The sequence below is a fragment of the Gavia stellata genome, chromosome 2 (genome assembly GCF_030936135.1).
Source record: "Gavia stellata isolate bGavSte3 chromosome 2, bGavSte3.hap2, whole genome shotgun sequence".
Classification (NCBI taxonomy): domain Eukaryota; kingdom Metazoa; phylum Chordata; class Aves; order Gaviiformes; family Gaviidae; genus Gavia; species Gavia stellata.
The window spans coordinates 48,761,923-48,779,394 of NC_082595.1; the positions used below are offsets into that span (position 1 = coordinate 48,761,923).

The window sequence follows — 17,472 nt, forward strand, 5'->3', positions numbered from 1 at the left end:
CAGTCCATTTATTCATCTCTTTTCACTTCCTGTACAATGATACATACAGACTATAGCATGCACATATACTTCAGCAACTGATATAAAATAAAGTTGGCTACTTGCTCATCAAGTAATCTGCATTAGCAGGGAGCTCAGCGATAGAACTCTGCTGTGGTACTTGCACTGCTACCATTACCTGACCTGCAGCTGCACCTTTCCCTTAACGGTAGCAGTAGAGTTTCTGAAAATCCGTATTGCCAACTGACTTTATTGGCTAAAGTCCCTCTGGGTGTATGTTTCAAAAGATGGCTATCAAAACTATTTCTTTTCCTCTCTCTTCTACCAGGGAACTGAAGAACCCAAGCTAAAATGGGAACATATCACGACACTCGTTTCCAGCCTCAGAGAGTTTGTGCGGTCCACTGATCGTAAAATCATCGCAACCACTCTTTCAAAACTGAAACTGGAGTTAGACTTTGACAGCCATGGTATTAGTCAAGTGCAGCTCGTGCTCTTTGGTTTTCAAGATGCTGTAAGTTGTCGTTTTTACTAAGAACTTTCAGCACCAAAACTGGGGGGGGGAAGCTAGAAGCCAGAAGCAAACAGAACTTCATTAACTTTCATCCGGAGTTACTGAAACTATAATATTTGAGGGCTTTGAACCTGTAATAACAAAAAGCCAACCCACAGCCATGACTTGGTTGGGTTGTCATGTGATCCTTTAGCAAGACACACACCATGAATACAACTGTTGAGATTTTGCTGATTAAAGATCTAGAAGGTTCAGCATAGTTGTGTAAACATTATGTCATAATACTAAAGCAGGAAAGCCTTTTTTGGAGGGTTTTCTGGTAAATAAGACCAACACTGAATGTCAGACTTGTCCTACATAAATGCAGATCTCTTGAACTTGACTTCTTTTATAAACTAATATATTAAATCACTCTATACCCCCAATAGTTGTCTGTCTACCTCATAACATTTTCTTGACTTCTTATTCTAGTATTTTTGGTTAGCTGCAGATTTCTGCCAAACTGGACATTTTCATTTCAATTTATAATAAGCAAGATAAGAAGGAAGAAAAATAGGTTGCTTTTCTGTCAATAATTAATGCAAAATTTATGATTTCCAACAGTGAGCAACCAAACACACACATGGGATACCCTTTAAATAGCTAGTTTACCGAAAGCAAATGTTTTTTCTTAAGCTATGTATTTAAATATTAGTTCATAAGCAATTAGGTTTAATGATTAAGATGAATAACCAGCATGGGCGGGTGCAGCTGTCCTGGGCGTCACTTGTCCAGACTGAAGTCATGTAGTAAAAATGAAATTACAATCCAAGAAGGCATTTGAGGTGGATGATTCTATAAGCATTTAAACCTGGGGCACTCTGACAAGTAAAGGAGCTGTCAGGAAGGATTGCATAGCATGTAAACTGTTTGTTGCATAGACTACACTGACAAGATGCTGTTTACAAAAAAAAAACCCTAAAGTGTGAAATGTATCTGTAAAAGAGAGGTTTCCACAAATGAAAGTTTTCTCTTTGAGTCTTCACTTTAAGTACACTTCAGCTCTCCATTCTACTTAACCTCATACTACTACTGTTTTGACACTTGGAATAAAGAAACCCAAACAAACAAGGTCAAGAAAAAAATTGAGGGGAGAAAAGCACAAATATCTGGGTTGGTTTTCTGATGGAGATGTTGCTGGGCATCAGTTGTTCAGTGGTAATTGCCAGACTCATGTTCTTTTCAATAAAAATTTTACCCTCTTCTGTTAACTTAGTTACAAGTTGCTGTTTTTTAACTGATAAATGTCTCTTTCATTACTGTCTCTCTTATTTAGCTAAGATAGCCCACAGAAAGTTCAAAGAAAAACTTGGTTTTATATGTGCCCAGTCTTAAATTTTTTGGACATCAATTAGATTTCTATAGTCGAACACTGAAATCTAGATCAGTATCAAGACCTCAGATACTGCAGAGACTGGGATATTGCTTAAAGTGAGGGGAAGTAGTCCCTTGTTCTCAGTACTTAACAAGGTAATCTCAGGTAACAAGGTTTAATAATCACAATATCCTCATTGGAGCAACCAAGAAAAAGTAGTTTTGTGCTGTAATCTAAATAGCTAAATCACATTACTGTGGATTGTTGTGTTCTTGACAAAGTTACGTCGTGCTTCTTCAGTACTTAAATAGGCTGCACTTAGCAAGACATTGACGTGTTTAGCTAGGAGTTAGTATGAGAAGGTGCAGAGTGTTTGCAAGCTGGAGTTGTGCTCCCTTGGAGGGCCATGGGCAAGCCTTCGGGGCCCTTAGGCAGCTGCTGCCCAGGTGTCAGGCACAGGGCAGGCTCCCCTGGTGCTGCTGACAGCTCTCCAAGTCCAAGCACAGTGTCCAAGTGCCATCTTGTGGCCATTGGCAACAGACCTGAGGAGACAGATACGGTGGTGGGTTGACCCTGACTGGCAGGTACAGGAAAGCCCCTACCAGCGGGATGGGGAGGGAATCAGAAGGGCAAAAAGCGACAACTTGTGGGTCAAGATAAAGACTGTTTAATAAGTGAAGGGAAAAAAGCCCAAAAAACACCCAAACCCTTCATGTGGTGCAAAAGCAATCACTCACCACCAGTAGACTAATGCCCAGCCAGTCCCTGAGCAATGGGTCCGTTGGAAAAACTACCCTCTTTGTTTTATTGCTGAGCATGGAAGGGAGTATTTCTTCAGTCAGTTAAAGTCAGCTGTCCTGGCCTTTAGTCCACCCCCAGCCTGCTCACTGGTGGGGCAGCGTAAGAAACAGAGAAGACCTCAACACTGTGTAAGCTCTGCTCAGCAATAGCTAAAACATCGGTGTGTTATCAAGGCTGTTTTAGTTGCCAGTCTGAAACATAGCACCATATGGGCTGCTGTAATTAACTCCATCCCAGCCAAACCCAGTACAGGTGCCTACATAAATTGCTGCATTACTGAATAGTGTTGCTTTGGGGCAGTGATAATATGATTAATAACATTTATTAACTCTGACATATCTTCTGAATGCATCATTGGTGTAACTTAGGTCATTTTTTTACAGAGACGTTATCACAATGTGAGAGCATTAAACTAATCCCCTTTTTAGGAAGACCTGAGTGAAGTATCTTTTTGCCACATGTTTTAGTAAACAGTGGTTGTTAGGTTTTTTTATAAGGCTTTGAGTTACTTCATAATCTTCTAAATACAGTTACGTTTGTATCTTCCTGCAACTTCAAGTTCTACTCCTACAGAGTCTGTTGCTTTGGACTACTTCTGTGCCTGGAAAACAGCACCAAGTCTGTTTTGTGCTATTGCTGCTTACTGTGGCTAGGTGTTTTGTTGTAGCACTATCACCCCACCTGCTTCTTCTCTGTCATTTGGGAGTTGGAAAACAATTCCCCCAAGGTAGAGACATTCTTGCATGTGGCATGAGGCATCCATAGAGGCACCTGGGAATATGGCTAAAAGCAGTTTGAAGGCAGGCCTGTAGGCAATTAGGAGCAACCCAGTGTAGAAAACTATCTCATTGTACGAAGGAAAAAGTGGAAGGAAAGAGAAAATGGCACAGTATACAAATGAAGTCCCCTGACTATTTAAACTAATGTTAATTAACTATTTTCTGAATCAAGAAGGACCGTTGTTACATTAGTTCTTTGATATTTCCTACAATTGTACTTTAAAATAGGTAAGTATTGCTCAGAGTAAGCAGTGAAAATTATGCCAAAAAAATAACAAGATTAACTAGCTTAAGTTACAAGTCTTTCATAATATAGTCCCTGGTATTTGTCTTGCTCGCATTCTTTTCAAGTTTCTCTCCACACCCATGAAGGTTAAATAAACTTCAGTATCGCAGTCATCAAAAATCACCTAACACAGGAACTAGTACTTGATAAGAAATACAGAATAGTGCATGACTTGTAATAAAATGGTGGAAGTTGGCAGTGTTGCTGTTTTCTTCGTTTAGTGACAATATGAAATAGTTTTAATCACCTGCTTTGATACAGCATCTGTAAGTTCAAACACTTTATATAATACTGACATATATTTCCCCCCCACTTAAAACTATAATATAATGTCTGAACTGACTTCTTTGTTGCTAGGTCAATAAAGTTCTCCGAAATCATAACATCAAGCCCCATTGGATGTTTGCATTGGATAGCATAATCAGAAAAGCTGTGCAGACTGCTATTACTATTCTGGTCCCAGGTGAGTCATTTCTTAATACTCAGCAAATATTTGTTGGCTGATCTCTTCAAGTGTGCTTTAGAGCTGTGATTATGATGCTTCACTTAAGATTTTTGAAACCAGCAGTGGCCTTTTTCCTGTTCACTGTCTGTTTTGCAACTCAAAAACTAATCAGTGTATTGTCCAAGTTATTTCGGAAACCACTTTTCCAAGATGCATCATCTAAACAATTCTGCAACGCAGTGAGCTGTAGTAGGTTAAGGTGCTCTGGGGCTTAATTTTTTTTGAGGTGCACAAAGCTGCCTCTTGGACAGACCACTTGCCAGCACATGCTGATTTTGGAAGGTGTTTTACACAGTGCAGATTAATGATGTGCTTTTTGGAGCACTCAAAAATGTCTCTGGCTCCTGGTCAGAAGCTGTCTAAAGCAAAAAAAAAAAAAAAAAAAAAAAATCTGCAGTTTGAATATAGTATTTTGAATGTTGTAGAAGTAGAATGCATGGCTTAGCTGAGGGAAGGAGCCTGTGTAGAAGAAACTCTAGCCCATTCTGTTATTACTCTACCTATTTACAGAGTTAGTTTCTCTGCTGCTTCTTAACTTCTAAACTTTTGATTCCACCATTCCCTACACTGGAAATAATGGTGAAATTTTCAAATATATGATTTAATGCTTTAAGTTTGAAGTCAGCATACTTATGTTCCTGTTTTCTACAGTGGGTTAAGTCTTAAATTATCAACAAGGGGATGTGAAAATTCCAACAAAAGTTACAGCTCTTCCTGTTCTTGGTATTTTCCGTATCCCCAGAACAACCAGCAAGGCATAAATAGGGCTTCTGTGTTACTTTTGAGTCATAAGGGAAATCTGTCTTTTGATTAGAATGCTGAACACCTTTAACAGGCATGTACTTTATTGCTGTATTATAGGAGTACTGTAGAATTCCTCCTTAATAGACTCTTCTTCCCCCAGCAGCTCAGGATCAGCATTAATTGTACATGGTCAAGCTTAAACAAAAGTGCCTGTGCCCTAGTAGCTTTCAAGCATTGATCATCTACCTCTTCCTTGGTTATCTCACCCTACTTCTGATTGCTTCCTCTTGCCTTTGTCTGACTTTGTTTTTTTTACCCTACCGCCCCCCCCAAATGATGTGAAGATTTATCTCTGGCCTTAACACTTCTAAAAGTTATGGGATGTTTTAGGACTGGTATGAGGCAGATGTTGTATAGTTATACTGCCTGGTGGTGAGCAATGGCAAAATGAACTTCTGTTCTTATTAGCGTGATGCAGAAGTTCAAAGCAAATTCAGACACACTTGCCTAGCAATATTTGGGTAACTGCTATATAATAAATCTACTTTCTTTAATTTAGAGGAAGCACAGCTCTGTTGATGTTAGTATGTTCAGCCTTGAAAAAGGTACGTAGCATTGAAATGAAGAGATGAAATGGATCAAGGAACGCATGTCCCTTTTGTAAAGAAGAGAAATGTACTACTTAGTTCTTCAGCAGAAAGGACAAAACCCAAGTGCTATTCAGAAAAAAAGTATGTTTTGGTGAGGAGACTAAAGGGAGTGCTCAGCAGTAAGAAGCCACAATTGAAGGAAGGAAGGAAGATAGATTTATGTTAAATGGTTAGAATTAACAAACAGATGTTTTTGCAATAATAGGTTTTGTAGGAGTACGAGATCTCGTGTACATAATCTTGCATACCTGGTAAGCTCTGGTAGATAGTTTAAACAGGGACTAACAGAAACCAAACTACACGTATAGCTTTCTGTCTGCTGTTTTGTGGATGTACATCATTACAAAATAGGCAGTGTTCTCTCTGGTAAGTAGAAGGGAAGTGTGCTACTTTTAATGTTGGGAAAGGGGTCTGTTTGTTATTTCCTCTATATCTTTGGATACAATTTTTTGGTAAACGCTGTATTCTTGTAATGAGAGAATACTAAATATGCTAGAATAGCAACAACAAGAATCACTGAATATAAGAGAAATAATGGTTACTTGTTTAATAAAACATTTCAGGTCGGACATGTAAGAAATTACAAACCACTGTGAATGGAATAAAGCAAAAGAAGGTACTTCTGCTGCACATAGTACTTAAGCACAATTTGACGTGAAGTGCTAGCCAAATCTGGAATCCTATTCATCCAGATTTTTGGGTTTTAGAGCTTTTGAACATTTGATAGATTGAATAATAATCAGCATAAACTAAGATGCTGTTATGGTCTGAGTGGTTTTAAACCCCTAGAAAATATCATCTGTTCTCTTGCTATAGAAATTTCGGGTCTGTTTTAACCAAAGCTGTAGGATGATCTGTGAATAGTCATTTAGGTCTGCTTTTGGTTTAATGTTTAACATCTTGAATGTTTTTTCTTTTGCTTATATTTTAATGTTACAAATAGAATTAAGGCCACATTTTAGTCTTGCATCTGAAAGTGATACAGCAGATCAAGATGATATAGAAGTTGAAGAAGATCAAGATGAACAGCCTCAGAATCAAACTATCCAACAGCCTTGCATTGTCATGGAAGATGCAGTAGCTACCTCAGGTGTCAGCACGCTCAGCTCTACGGTATCCCATGATTCCCAGGCTGCTCACAGATCACTGAGTGTCCAGCTGGGCAGGCTAAAATTGGAGACAAACAGGTAAGTCTGGACATCAGGAGACACTAGCCTGCTTGTGACAGTATGTGTTGTTTTGCTTTTAAAATATATGTACTACAATACTAGTGACAGTATCAAAATTCCATAGTACTGCAAGTTGTTCATTTAAATGATGGTCATTGTTTAGCTGTGACTGATCACTTACATTACCTTTATTCATTTCAGAACAATACTGATGCTAGTTAAGGTCAGTCTTGATTTCAGGTGCCCTTTCAAGGAAGATCTGAAAAAACTGAGCTTCTTGCCAAGCTTCTGCTTTTTCTCTCCTTCATATGCTGTGTACGGCTGATGAATGGTGTTATGTTTTGTTTCCATTAAGGCAGAACTTGCTGTTCTTTTCTGTAGTTATTCTTGGGGAATGAACTCAAGCTAGTCGACAGCTACACATGAACTCCACAAGGAAACTGCTTCAGACTTGTTTTGTGCACAGAATTCACTGCAGCAGGATCTATGCTTACCAGCAAGCATTACCTTTTTATTAAATAAGTTTTGTTCATCAGAGAAAGATGGGGAAAATAGATGTGTTGTTTAAACGAAGAAATAAGCCAGAAATTTGGATATTGGATTCTTTTCAGAAATATATGTATTCCACTTTAAACCTGAGAAGTGGTTCTTTTGGGTTTTTTTGTTTAAGAAACATCAGAGACAAATCTCTGTCTCCATTATTTTATCCAAATAATTTTTTATATAATTTTGTTTACTTTTCATTAAAATATACCAGATAGTCTGTTTAAAGTAGATATTTTAGCTTTTGCAGCATCTGATTTATGACATTGAATTTCTTACTAACCTCAGTAAATTTTGAATATGACCTTGATAGAAAGAGAATGTCTTCAATAAGACAGTTGTTATGCTGCTAGGACAGTCTTTGTAGTTATTGTTCCAATTTAAATTAAAATGTGAAATTGCACTTTACTTTTAAATGTGTCCAGGAATTTTGCCATAATTAGAGTAACTCATTAGACTGTACTATTTTTAATAAAGTTATCAGTATTCGAGTTCTTATCACAAGCAAAAAATGAATTGTAACATGACTACTGAGAAATATTTTGATTGCCTTATTGATACACTTAAATACATAAATCATTTTGATTGGCTCACTTTACTTCCCAAGTTTATGATGGGCAGTAGCATCAGAAGTGATCAATTTGTAGAGGTACTGTTTTCTAGCACTTTGCTTTTGTAAATTTCTCAAATGGAAAGCGTTTGGCCAAATAATCACATCCTGTCATTCATGCAGAAATTTTGAGGTAAATAACATGGATGGTTGTTTAAGTATTAATTAAAGCTTTATTGGCATAAGCAGCAAGCAGTTATCAAGAGAAAATAGTTGATAATTTTATTGGCCCCGAAGGCCTTTTTCAACCAGAATGGATAAAGGAGGTGAACTGAAAGGTGACTGCACACCTGTCTGGACAGAATATCAGTCTGCATGAAGATTAACCAAGCTGTGGGTGTGCGTAGAGGCACAAAGCATCTCTGTTCACATGCAGGGTGGACTTGTTAAGAATTGTTATTTCAGGTGTGGAAGCATGCAAATGCAGCTATGCTGCTGGTAGGCCTGCATGCAAGCTGGAAGTAGGGCTAGATGTTTTTACAAAGCAATCATATGAGATGCAGTTTACTTCTGTGCAAAGACAGGTAACGTGCTTTTGTGGTGCATCCTCCAGCTGAATTCCAGAATGTCCCTATCTTTCAGTGTCTCAGAAAAAAAGTTGCAGTGCTCAACTGGTATAAATAAATAAAATTTTTAAAAAAGGAAACAAAATCATACGAAAATGGAACAGTTGTTGTATAGTTCTCTGGCTGACGAAGGCTTCAAGGAAGGGATGAAGGTGCTGCAATTCTATCAAGGCAGAACTTCTTAAGACTCAGAAGTCAGTGATAGGTTTATGAGTATGTTCTCAGTGTCCAATTTCTCTGACCAAGTTCCTGAATACATATTGTTCACAAGTCCTCCTTTTTACTGAAACGCTTTTCTAAAATAACAAATTGCAGCAGTTTCACATACTAATTTTCCATTGTATTCTGATTATTTTCCTTTGATCATTTTGGAAGGTGCTGACCACTGAGTATCTCTGGGTTACTCTCTGGATTTGTGTTATGAAGGAAGTCAAACATGGTTTCCAATTTGGTTTTGCTTGACATTCACAAAAGTAATTGCTTAGGAGAGGACACAAGGTCTTTTGCCCCCTCTTTTCTCACTCTTCATATAGCATAGGAGGGTAGGCACAAAGTGCCTAGTATGTGAGGAAGAGAGAGCCCTTGTATGGATGAGAACATTTTTTCCCCATTTAAGAAATGCAACCGTAAGTTTTCACATTTTCATCACAGCTCCACCCTTGCCATATCTTTGAAAAAGACTGCTGGAGAGATGTGAAATGGCATTTTCCTTACAAAGGATTATGTCACAAAGTTTAGCCCTTGGTTTATGAAACACTGATATTTGTTCTTCTCAGTTACACAGTTTTGTTTAAAACAGAATGCTGGCTGTAGAAATTTCACTGAAATTTTGTACCATACCACCTGTTTAGTGGGTGGATGTGTATTTGGAGGCTGGTGTGTTGGGGGCTTTTTTTTTTAAAGAGCTATAGCTTTAGAAACCAGTGAATGTTTATGTCTTGATATAGGTCATAATAAATCTATAGTGAGAAGATATTTCTATGAAAGCTGAAGAAGTCTGTCCTTGTCTCTGTCAAGAAGGTTTCCAGTTTAAGTGTAGTAAGATCTTTGCTTTCCTGAAAATTTGAAACTATTTAAGGAAATGTGTGCTTCCTTCCTGTTACTTCACAGGTTACTGGAGGAGTTGGTTCAAAAGGAGAGAGAATTTCAAGTCCTCTTACATCAAGCTATAGAAGAAAAAGATCAAGAGATCAGAAACCTACGGCTTAGGTCACAGCCAATAGGTAAGTGAGAAGAGCTTTCAAGGAAAAGTTTCATACTGGCTACAGATGAAGACAGCGGCAGCTAAACTTCTTTTTATTGAGCCAGTCTCAGCAAAGATGCTTTATTATATTACCTCTGGTAGGGTTTGCTTTGAACTAAGAATGTATGTTGTGGAAACAAATCACTAGATTTGGTAGTCACAGTACAAGGAATGGTATGATTTAAATATTTTTGATTGTGGTTATATGGAAGAGTACAAGGCTCATATCCTACAGAATAAATATTATTTCTGAAAAGGATAATCTAGTATGTTCAGGTATGTGTTCTTTGAATTACAGATGGTTCCAATTGTTACACTGAAAGTTCAAGAGGGTCTAATTGGTGAGGTGTAAATACAACTTAAAGCTTACTGAGGGAAGCTGAGTTTTCTATGTATCTGCCCTGAAGAGGGTGGAAGTGCTAATGCAGTTTGACGTTTCTGTGTAATGTGCTTCAAAGAAGTGTTGCTTTTCAAAAGCAGCTGATCCTTTGCATATGCAGCAATTGTATGAGTTATGCTGAACAGTTTAGTTAAATTGATGCAAGAGTGTTAGTGTAGAAACAGTTACAGTGAAATTGATGTGCCTTGTACTAGTAAAGTCATTTTCCAAAGAGGACAGAAAATCTATCTGTATCAATGTTCACGCTACTTTAACACTACCCCTAACCAAGTAAAGGAATTGGTGTATAACTGTCTATAAAGGGTAATTAAGTGTGTGCTTTGGGAATTGACATTCATTTTTATCTGTGGGGATACTGGTATTTAAAGCTTGAAGGGAAAGCTCACTGAGGGAACTGCTTCAGCAGTCAAAAAAGACAAGAGGTTGGTTTGGCAACACAAAACCTCTTCTCAAAAACGCTTTTTCTAGATATTCCTGGATTGTCTGTCTGTCATCGTCATTCCACTGGCACGGGGACTGAAGACCCTGATCTCATAAACTGGCTGAGCGTTCAAGGAGCTGATGAGGCCACGATAAACAAGGTAGCGATGGTTCTGTTTACTCGCTGACACAGTTGCAATACTGTTTTGTGACTCCACGCAAGAAGGTGCCAAACCTTTTTAATTACTTTAGCACATTTTGAGAGAAATTTGTTTTCAGGGGACAGGAAAAAACCATGAATATGAAGGCCTTCATAAAAATACAGTATTGTTAATAATTCCTGTATCTGACTAGGAATAAGGGAATAAAATGCCTTGGTAAATAGACAGTATCGCTTTGGTTCATAATTTTTCAGTGTCTTTACACATTGCAGCAGTTCCTGCTGATTATACCCTTGGATACAAGGTACATGTTCACCCTTAGCTAACTGTGTTGAAGTGAAATCTCCTGAAGTAGACAGGTCTGCTCTGCAGCAAATTATATAATTTTAGAGGTGTTGAGCATCTCAGAATTTCAGGCGACTTAGGAAAACCTGTGTGTAGTTATCACTCCTACACATCAGATCAAATTCAAGTACATCAAATGTAGATGCTACTTTTGAAAAGGTATGTCTTAACTGTTGTTTTTAATTTCCTCATGGGTGAAATGTTGTATTAATTATGCTCTAATTTGTGTTCATAGCCGTCTGCGACTCTGACATATCAGTGCTAACAATAGAAATGCCAGTTGACAAAAGTTTTGAGTAGCTGTAAAAGCATGACACCTTTCAAGTTGTGCCTGGTATGCCAATGTAGAGTATACAGTATAAAAATTAAGTAGTTTCACTGTATTTCTAGAAACAATGTGGATTAATCTGTTACACGTACCACATTTGGGTGCAATTTTACGTTTCTTCTAAACTTAAACTTCCATTTTTAAGGGCAGATGGTATATAAAGCTTAGAAACTTAGATTATATTTCTAACAAAATGTTCATGTAAACTTCTTTTCATAGTTCTTGGCTGAAGACTATACATTAATGGATGTTCTCTGCTATGTTACACGAGATGATCTGAAATGTTTGAGACTGAGGTAATGCTTTGCAGTTAAATGAACTGTGCTGAGCAGGAGTTGTGTTTTGTTACAAGAACAAATAACTAAGTCTCTGTTTATTGGCTTGTGCAGTATTAATTCAAAATAAGTAACACTTTCCAGTATGTCTTTGTATATAGATGCATTCCTGATAAACAGCAGATGTTGTTTAAATTTTAAAATAAGCTTTTGTATTAAAGGAAAGCAAAGGGAAAATTTTAAAGCTTTTACCTTACACCTGGAGACACTGGATATCCCATTAGAGCCTTGCTTTTATTAAAAAAGGTAGTTTATCATCTTTCTGTAGTTTATCATCATCAAACTTGAGAAATACTACTCATGGACTGCAATTAACACTAGATTTCACCTGATCATGCCAGGTGTGTGGCATGGTGTGCCAGGTCACTGCAGAACCAATTTTGAGTAGAAACAATAGAAGCTATCAAACACTCTGTGTGTGTGCCCATTCAGTTTAAAAATAAGTAACTAAATAAAAATTTAAAACAAAAATATGGCAGGTGTTAAGATTTTTTCATAATTGAAACTTTCATAACGTTGGAAGTCTGCTGTGGGTTATGCAGGTCCTTTGGACCAGAAGTCTGAATTCCAGAAAGCATGCATCTGAAAAGTGGAAAGATTGCTCTGTACTGTAATCAGAAAAGGACTCTGTTCTCTATTTGAGTATTGCATGTTAAATTTCACCTTTGGTCAGCCTTCCCACTGAATTTCATTGGTCAAAACCAGAGCAAGAACATCAGAAGGCACCTAAATTGGAATGCTTACAGACTAGAGAGGGTCTTTGTACCTGAGCATCTTTATGATTTTTCTTTACAGAGGAGGAATGCTATGCACGCTCTGGAAGGCCATCACTGACTTTCGAGAGAAACACGCCTGACACTGAAATTTTTCTTCGTTTCTCTGCAGAGGGGAAAATATTTCCTTTCAGCACAGAGCAGGTGTGCTGTCAGAAGGACTGTTGCACTTTAATCCAGTATTTGTTTACCAATGTTAAAAACACTGCAGCTTCCTGACTGCTTTTACACCTATAATCCATAAGGAATCTGTAAACAACCTGCAACATTATTTTACTTTTTAAATGTTTTTACATGCAAGTTTTTCAAAAATTAAAAAAAACCCACCAAAACCATTATAAACTCATGAAATATTGTAGTTAAAGTAACCAGATGTTAATTTCATGAAAAACTGATGTAAGATTTCATGTGACTGTACATCACTGGAACAAAACCAAAATGTGACAACAACTTCTCAAGTTTCTTTTTCTGTGTAATATATCTCAATAATCTGTAGTAGAACGTCATAATTTCAATCATAATTAGGTATTTTTCTTTTAGTGTGCAAGACCTAAAGGTAATTGGTTTTACCTACTGCCCTACATAGTTTAATATTGTTTATTTTTGGTAATTTAAGTTCCATCGTGCATTTGTTTAAGTTGTTTATGTACTACTGAACTGTACCAGTTGCATACACCTGAACCACAGTAATGTTAGCTTGTTCTAAAGCTATCTCTGACATACATAGTTGAAAATAAAAAGAACCTAAGACATACTTTTTCCTATATTTTTGGACTTTTAAAATAATAAAGGTGTAAAACTGGAAAATATTGGAATAAAAAAAGAGGAGAAAAATCATACTGAGTATAAGGGAACCTTTCTGACACATTAAAGTTACTGTGATTTGAGTTTGATAATCATAGCATTGAATATTTTCTTATTTTTCCTGTTTCATCTAATTCCTGCACTGACAATCTAGGGCGAAACAAAATTCTTCTCTGGGTGCTCTACTTGACTTGAGAAATTAATGTCCTGCCTCCATGCACTGATAGTCATTGCGGCCTGTTGTTTTCTTCTGCTTTTGTTTATGCAATGTGTCTTTTCTCATATATAAGGAAATATCCACCATCTTTTTTTCATGGCGATCCACTCTCATTGTCACTCCAGCATTGTAGCACTGGGTGTCATCAGATTCTCATGGAGCAGCTGCAAAAAATTCCATTGTGAATAAGACTTGCTTCTTCATAAGCCTTGGTAATCAGTGAACAGCTTATGCCCTGAATTTTTCTGGTCTTGCAAGTATTTTCAAAGAAAAGTAAGTACTTTTTTCTAAACATGAACATGTTGTCCTAACACGTATGTAGTAACTTTTGCTGACTAAAACCCAACAATTATGTATAAAAAAAATAGGCTAAACAAAGAACAGTTAATTAAATAATTTTAATCAGATATTTTTACTCTGAAGGTGGTTCCACTTATGTCTGGGCACAGATAGTTTCAACTCATTCTAAAAACATAACTACATTTCAGGAGAAACGTAGCTAGTGTTTAACAATTTCTACTGCTCTTACAGCTTAAAACAGTACCATTTCAATGTAGTTTTAAGCACTGGAAAGACCAGTGGTGGAGGTTGACTTGCAAAACCCAAAGCAACTAAAAATTCTACACATAGAAAAGTGACCCTAGGACAATGAACTCCCCTAATTTGATTTTTTGTGTGTGTGAAACATGATCCTGTATCAGTCCATGACTGCAGCTTGAAAACCTTTGATTTCATGCAGCATGAATAGACAAGAATGTAATTGCATTGCTTTGTTTGTGTCTTAATACTTTGAAAGCATGCAGCCTGTTCGCTATTATCTATGACTCAGGGTGCTCACTAATGCCAACTATGTGTAAGAGAAGGGAGTGTGATCGAGGAATCATTTTAATGTCTCCATGAGACCTAGCCTGGCATCAGCTGGGAATTAATTCCTGTAGTTCACTGCTGGCCTCACCAGACCTGAGGTGGCTTCTGCAGAGCTGCTCAGCAGCAAGTCTTACAGTGGAGAACACAGAACTGTATCAAGTCTGATGCATGCCTAGGCTGGGCCATGTATAGTTATGCTACTTGAGAGATCATTAACTGGTCTGGATGTGGTTCCCTGAACAGCACAGCTTACCCATCTGTGTACTAGATCTGCGCACAAAAGCTTGCGCCATATCCCTGCTTCAGGTTACTGCATACAGATTGTGCCAGACACATTACTTTTTATATCCTTGGACAGACCCTGAAGAAATGTTTCGGGACAGGGTCCATCAGACAGCTCAGCCTAGGATTCCTCAGCCTGGTTCCCTGAATATGCATGGACCACAACTGAGGGATTTGAGATTATGGTGTAAGGACATGTTATGTTTTAGTGCAGGATTTTGCCAAGGGCAACCTTTTGACTATAGAACGCACCCCTCCCTTTGAGCTTGGATACCCTCTTGGTCCTTGACTAGTGCTGTTGCAATCCGGGAGTCAGGTTGACTGAGAGACACCTTTCTACCTCTGTGAAGTGAAAACTTGACCAAGGCAGTGCTAATTTTGGAGTGTCTTGCACCTTTCAGTGTAGAGCCCAGACTGTTCTTGTATCACAAACACTCACTCCCCTGCCCACAAACCACAGGGCCTGTTTATCACCCAAGCCCCAGCTTCTTCTGTTTTGAAGCACAAATGGCTCTTGGTGCAACAAAACATTCATCCTGCTTTCCCCTGGAAGAAGACCTCATGCCCTGAACTTAGCTGTTTGAGAAAAGAGGACATTCTGCATGGTGGCAGAAGTTTGCTTTGTCCAGTGTGCCAGACTGAGGGAGCTGCACCTCTCCAGCTGCTTGCCTGCATGCATGCCACAGCTGTGTACCCCGAGTTCCCCAATTCATTCACCCTGTTGCAGCTGTTATTACAATTATTGGTACTACCTGTAAGCAGATGCAAAATGAAATGATGTTTTAATCCAGACCTAGAACACTTTTAAGAGAAACACTTTTAAGGATCCCCAGAAAGCAGCTTAGGGCAAGTTTAGGCAAACTCACAGGAAAGATGGTAAGACCATGACCTGTACAGAAAGGCCTGGTACATTGACAACTCTTCACGGAGCCATGTTTTAGAAGCCAGGCATTGCAGGCAGCTTACGGTATGCACCCAGCTGTTTAAAAGTGCGTGCCATATGTAGTAACGAGACTACAGCAGTACAGTTCTTCACAAACGGTGCAGCGCACTGCCTGGGCCTGCGAGGTGGCCACTGCTCCTCCCACCTACCGTCGAGACACCTGCGGGGAATTGGTACTCATCCCAAAAACCTGTTGTTTCTCTCCGCGCCGGTGCCTAATGAGCTGTGCCAATGCGGCGGGAGCCCCTCTGAATAGAAAAACACACACCTGGGGAAACGCCGGTGTATCGACTAGAGCGGGGCTGCCGAGGGAGCCGGCCGTGCGGGCAGGTTGGCCGTTGGCCGCCGCCCGCCCCCGCCCTGCCGCCTCATAACCGCTGCTGAGGGTGACGGCGTCTCGTGCCCGTGAGGGGCTGCCGTTACTCGCCTGCGGGCGCCGCTCGCGCCGGGCCCGCCCTCACCTGCTCCCGGGCAGATCCTGCCTCCGGGGGAGGGGGGACGTGGCGCTCTCACCTGCCTGGGGCTGCGGATCCGTGGGGCGGGGCAGCCGCGATTGGCGAGGAGGAGACATGGCGGAGGCCGCGGGCAGGAGCGGCGGGTGCCGGCGCCCCGCAGGTGAGGCGCTGTCGGCGGTTGGGGTGAGGGGGCGCGGTACGGCTCGGCGGCTGCGGGCGCCCCTGCGCACCCGGCCGGCTACGGGCGGCCGTGAGGAGAGGGGGCGCAGCGGGGCCTGGCGGCGGCCTCCTCTCGCAACAGGTGCGGGGCCGACCCGCGGCTGCCCGTGCCCGCCGGGCTGTGAGGGGGCTTTCCTCCCTTCCCCCGGGTAGCGCCCACTGCGAACGGCCACCTGCAGATCCGGCTCGGAGCCAGGCGGAGGGGCAGCCCCACGCAGGGGCGCTGCGGCCCGGCCCGTGCGGCGGGCAGAGCCGTGCCGGTGGGGCGGCGCGTGCGGCCCGTGCCCTGCTGTAAGGGCGAGACCCCCGCGGAGGGGCGTCGGCGGGTGCGTGCCGTCGTGTCCGGAGCACCCTTTGTTGTTCGGAAACCGTTAGCTTTTAGGGCTCGGTGTGCTGCGGGGCGCCTTCACCGCGACGGGGCTAACGCGGGGGTGCCGAGCCGCGCGGGGGAGGCCCGGCCGGCGGGGAGGGGGCCCGCGGGGGCGGCCGCCGGGCTGTGGCGCGGCAGCCTGCGGCGTACAGGGCAGTGGGTTTTGGACGAGAGCTGGGGTAGGGGCGAGCTCCTGCCGTTAGGGTGAATACCTGCAACATCCAGCTAACGGGGACGAGGTAAGCCCCGGGGAGGGAGAAGGGAGGTCTCGGCGGGGTTAAGGTACCTGGTATCTGCGCCTCGGCGGCGGCAGGCGCTCCTCCGAGCGAGGCCGGGGCCTGCGCCCCGCAGGCGGGCGGTCTGCTGGAGCCCGGCGTTTTGGCTGCCCCGTACAGGCGTGCAAGCGACGGGCTTCCGCAAGCCCATACTTCCTATAGGGAAGGCAGGGAGGTGTCTTTACATTTCCTCTAAGATGGGATGTGCGCTGCAAGAGTATTTTAAAACCCTTTTATTTTGTTCTTAGGGCGAGGAGGGTGCAGGGAGGAAATTTTGGCTTACGCAAGCGGATTGACCACTGTATTACTGTTGTACTTGCAGATACTGTTTGCTTTTGCAGGCAGTGGAGGGGTTGCCTTTCTGGCATGTTCACTGGGAGTGCTGCTTGCTGGACTGTGAAGTCTCACTCCAGCTTTCAATCCTCTCCTTTTTTCCTCTTTTTTTTCCTCCTTCCACAGTATAATTCCACTTACCCTTTGCCAGTCCTTCACTTCTCAAACGTATGTCCAAGTT

General features: G+C 41.0%; 1 protein-coding gene across 1 annotated transcript in view; it reads left to right on the forward strand.

Annotated features, from left to right (window-relative positions):
- The window catches only part of MAP3K5 (mitogen-activated protein kinase kinase kinase 5), a 106,969-nt gene extending 93,606 nt beyond the window's left edge, over window positions 1-13,363 (forward strand). Inside the window, exons 24-30 of the mRNA XM_059835849.1 lie at window positions 329-514; window positions 4,092-4,197; window positions 6,577-6,820; window positions 9,632-9,744; window positions 10,633-10,745; window positions 11,638-11,714; window positions 12,549-13,363. Of these exons, the coding sequence (XP_059691832.1) occupies window positions 329-514; window positions 4,092-4,197; window positions 6,577-6,820; window positions 9,632-9,744; window positions 10,633-10,745; window positions 11,638-11,714; window positions 12,549-12,609 (900 nt within the window). The 3' untranslated portion in view covers window positions 12,610-13,363. The remainder of the gene's footprint in view (window positions 1-328; window positions 515-4,091; window positions 4,198-6,576; window positions 6,821-9,631; window positions 9,745-10,632; window positions 10,746-11,637; window positions 11,715-12,548) is intronic.
- Window positions 13,364-17,472: the final 4,109 nt, after the last annotated feature.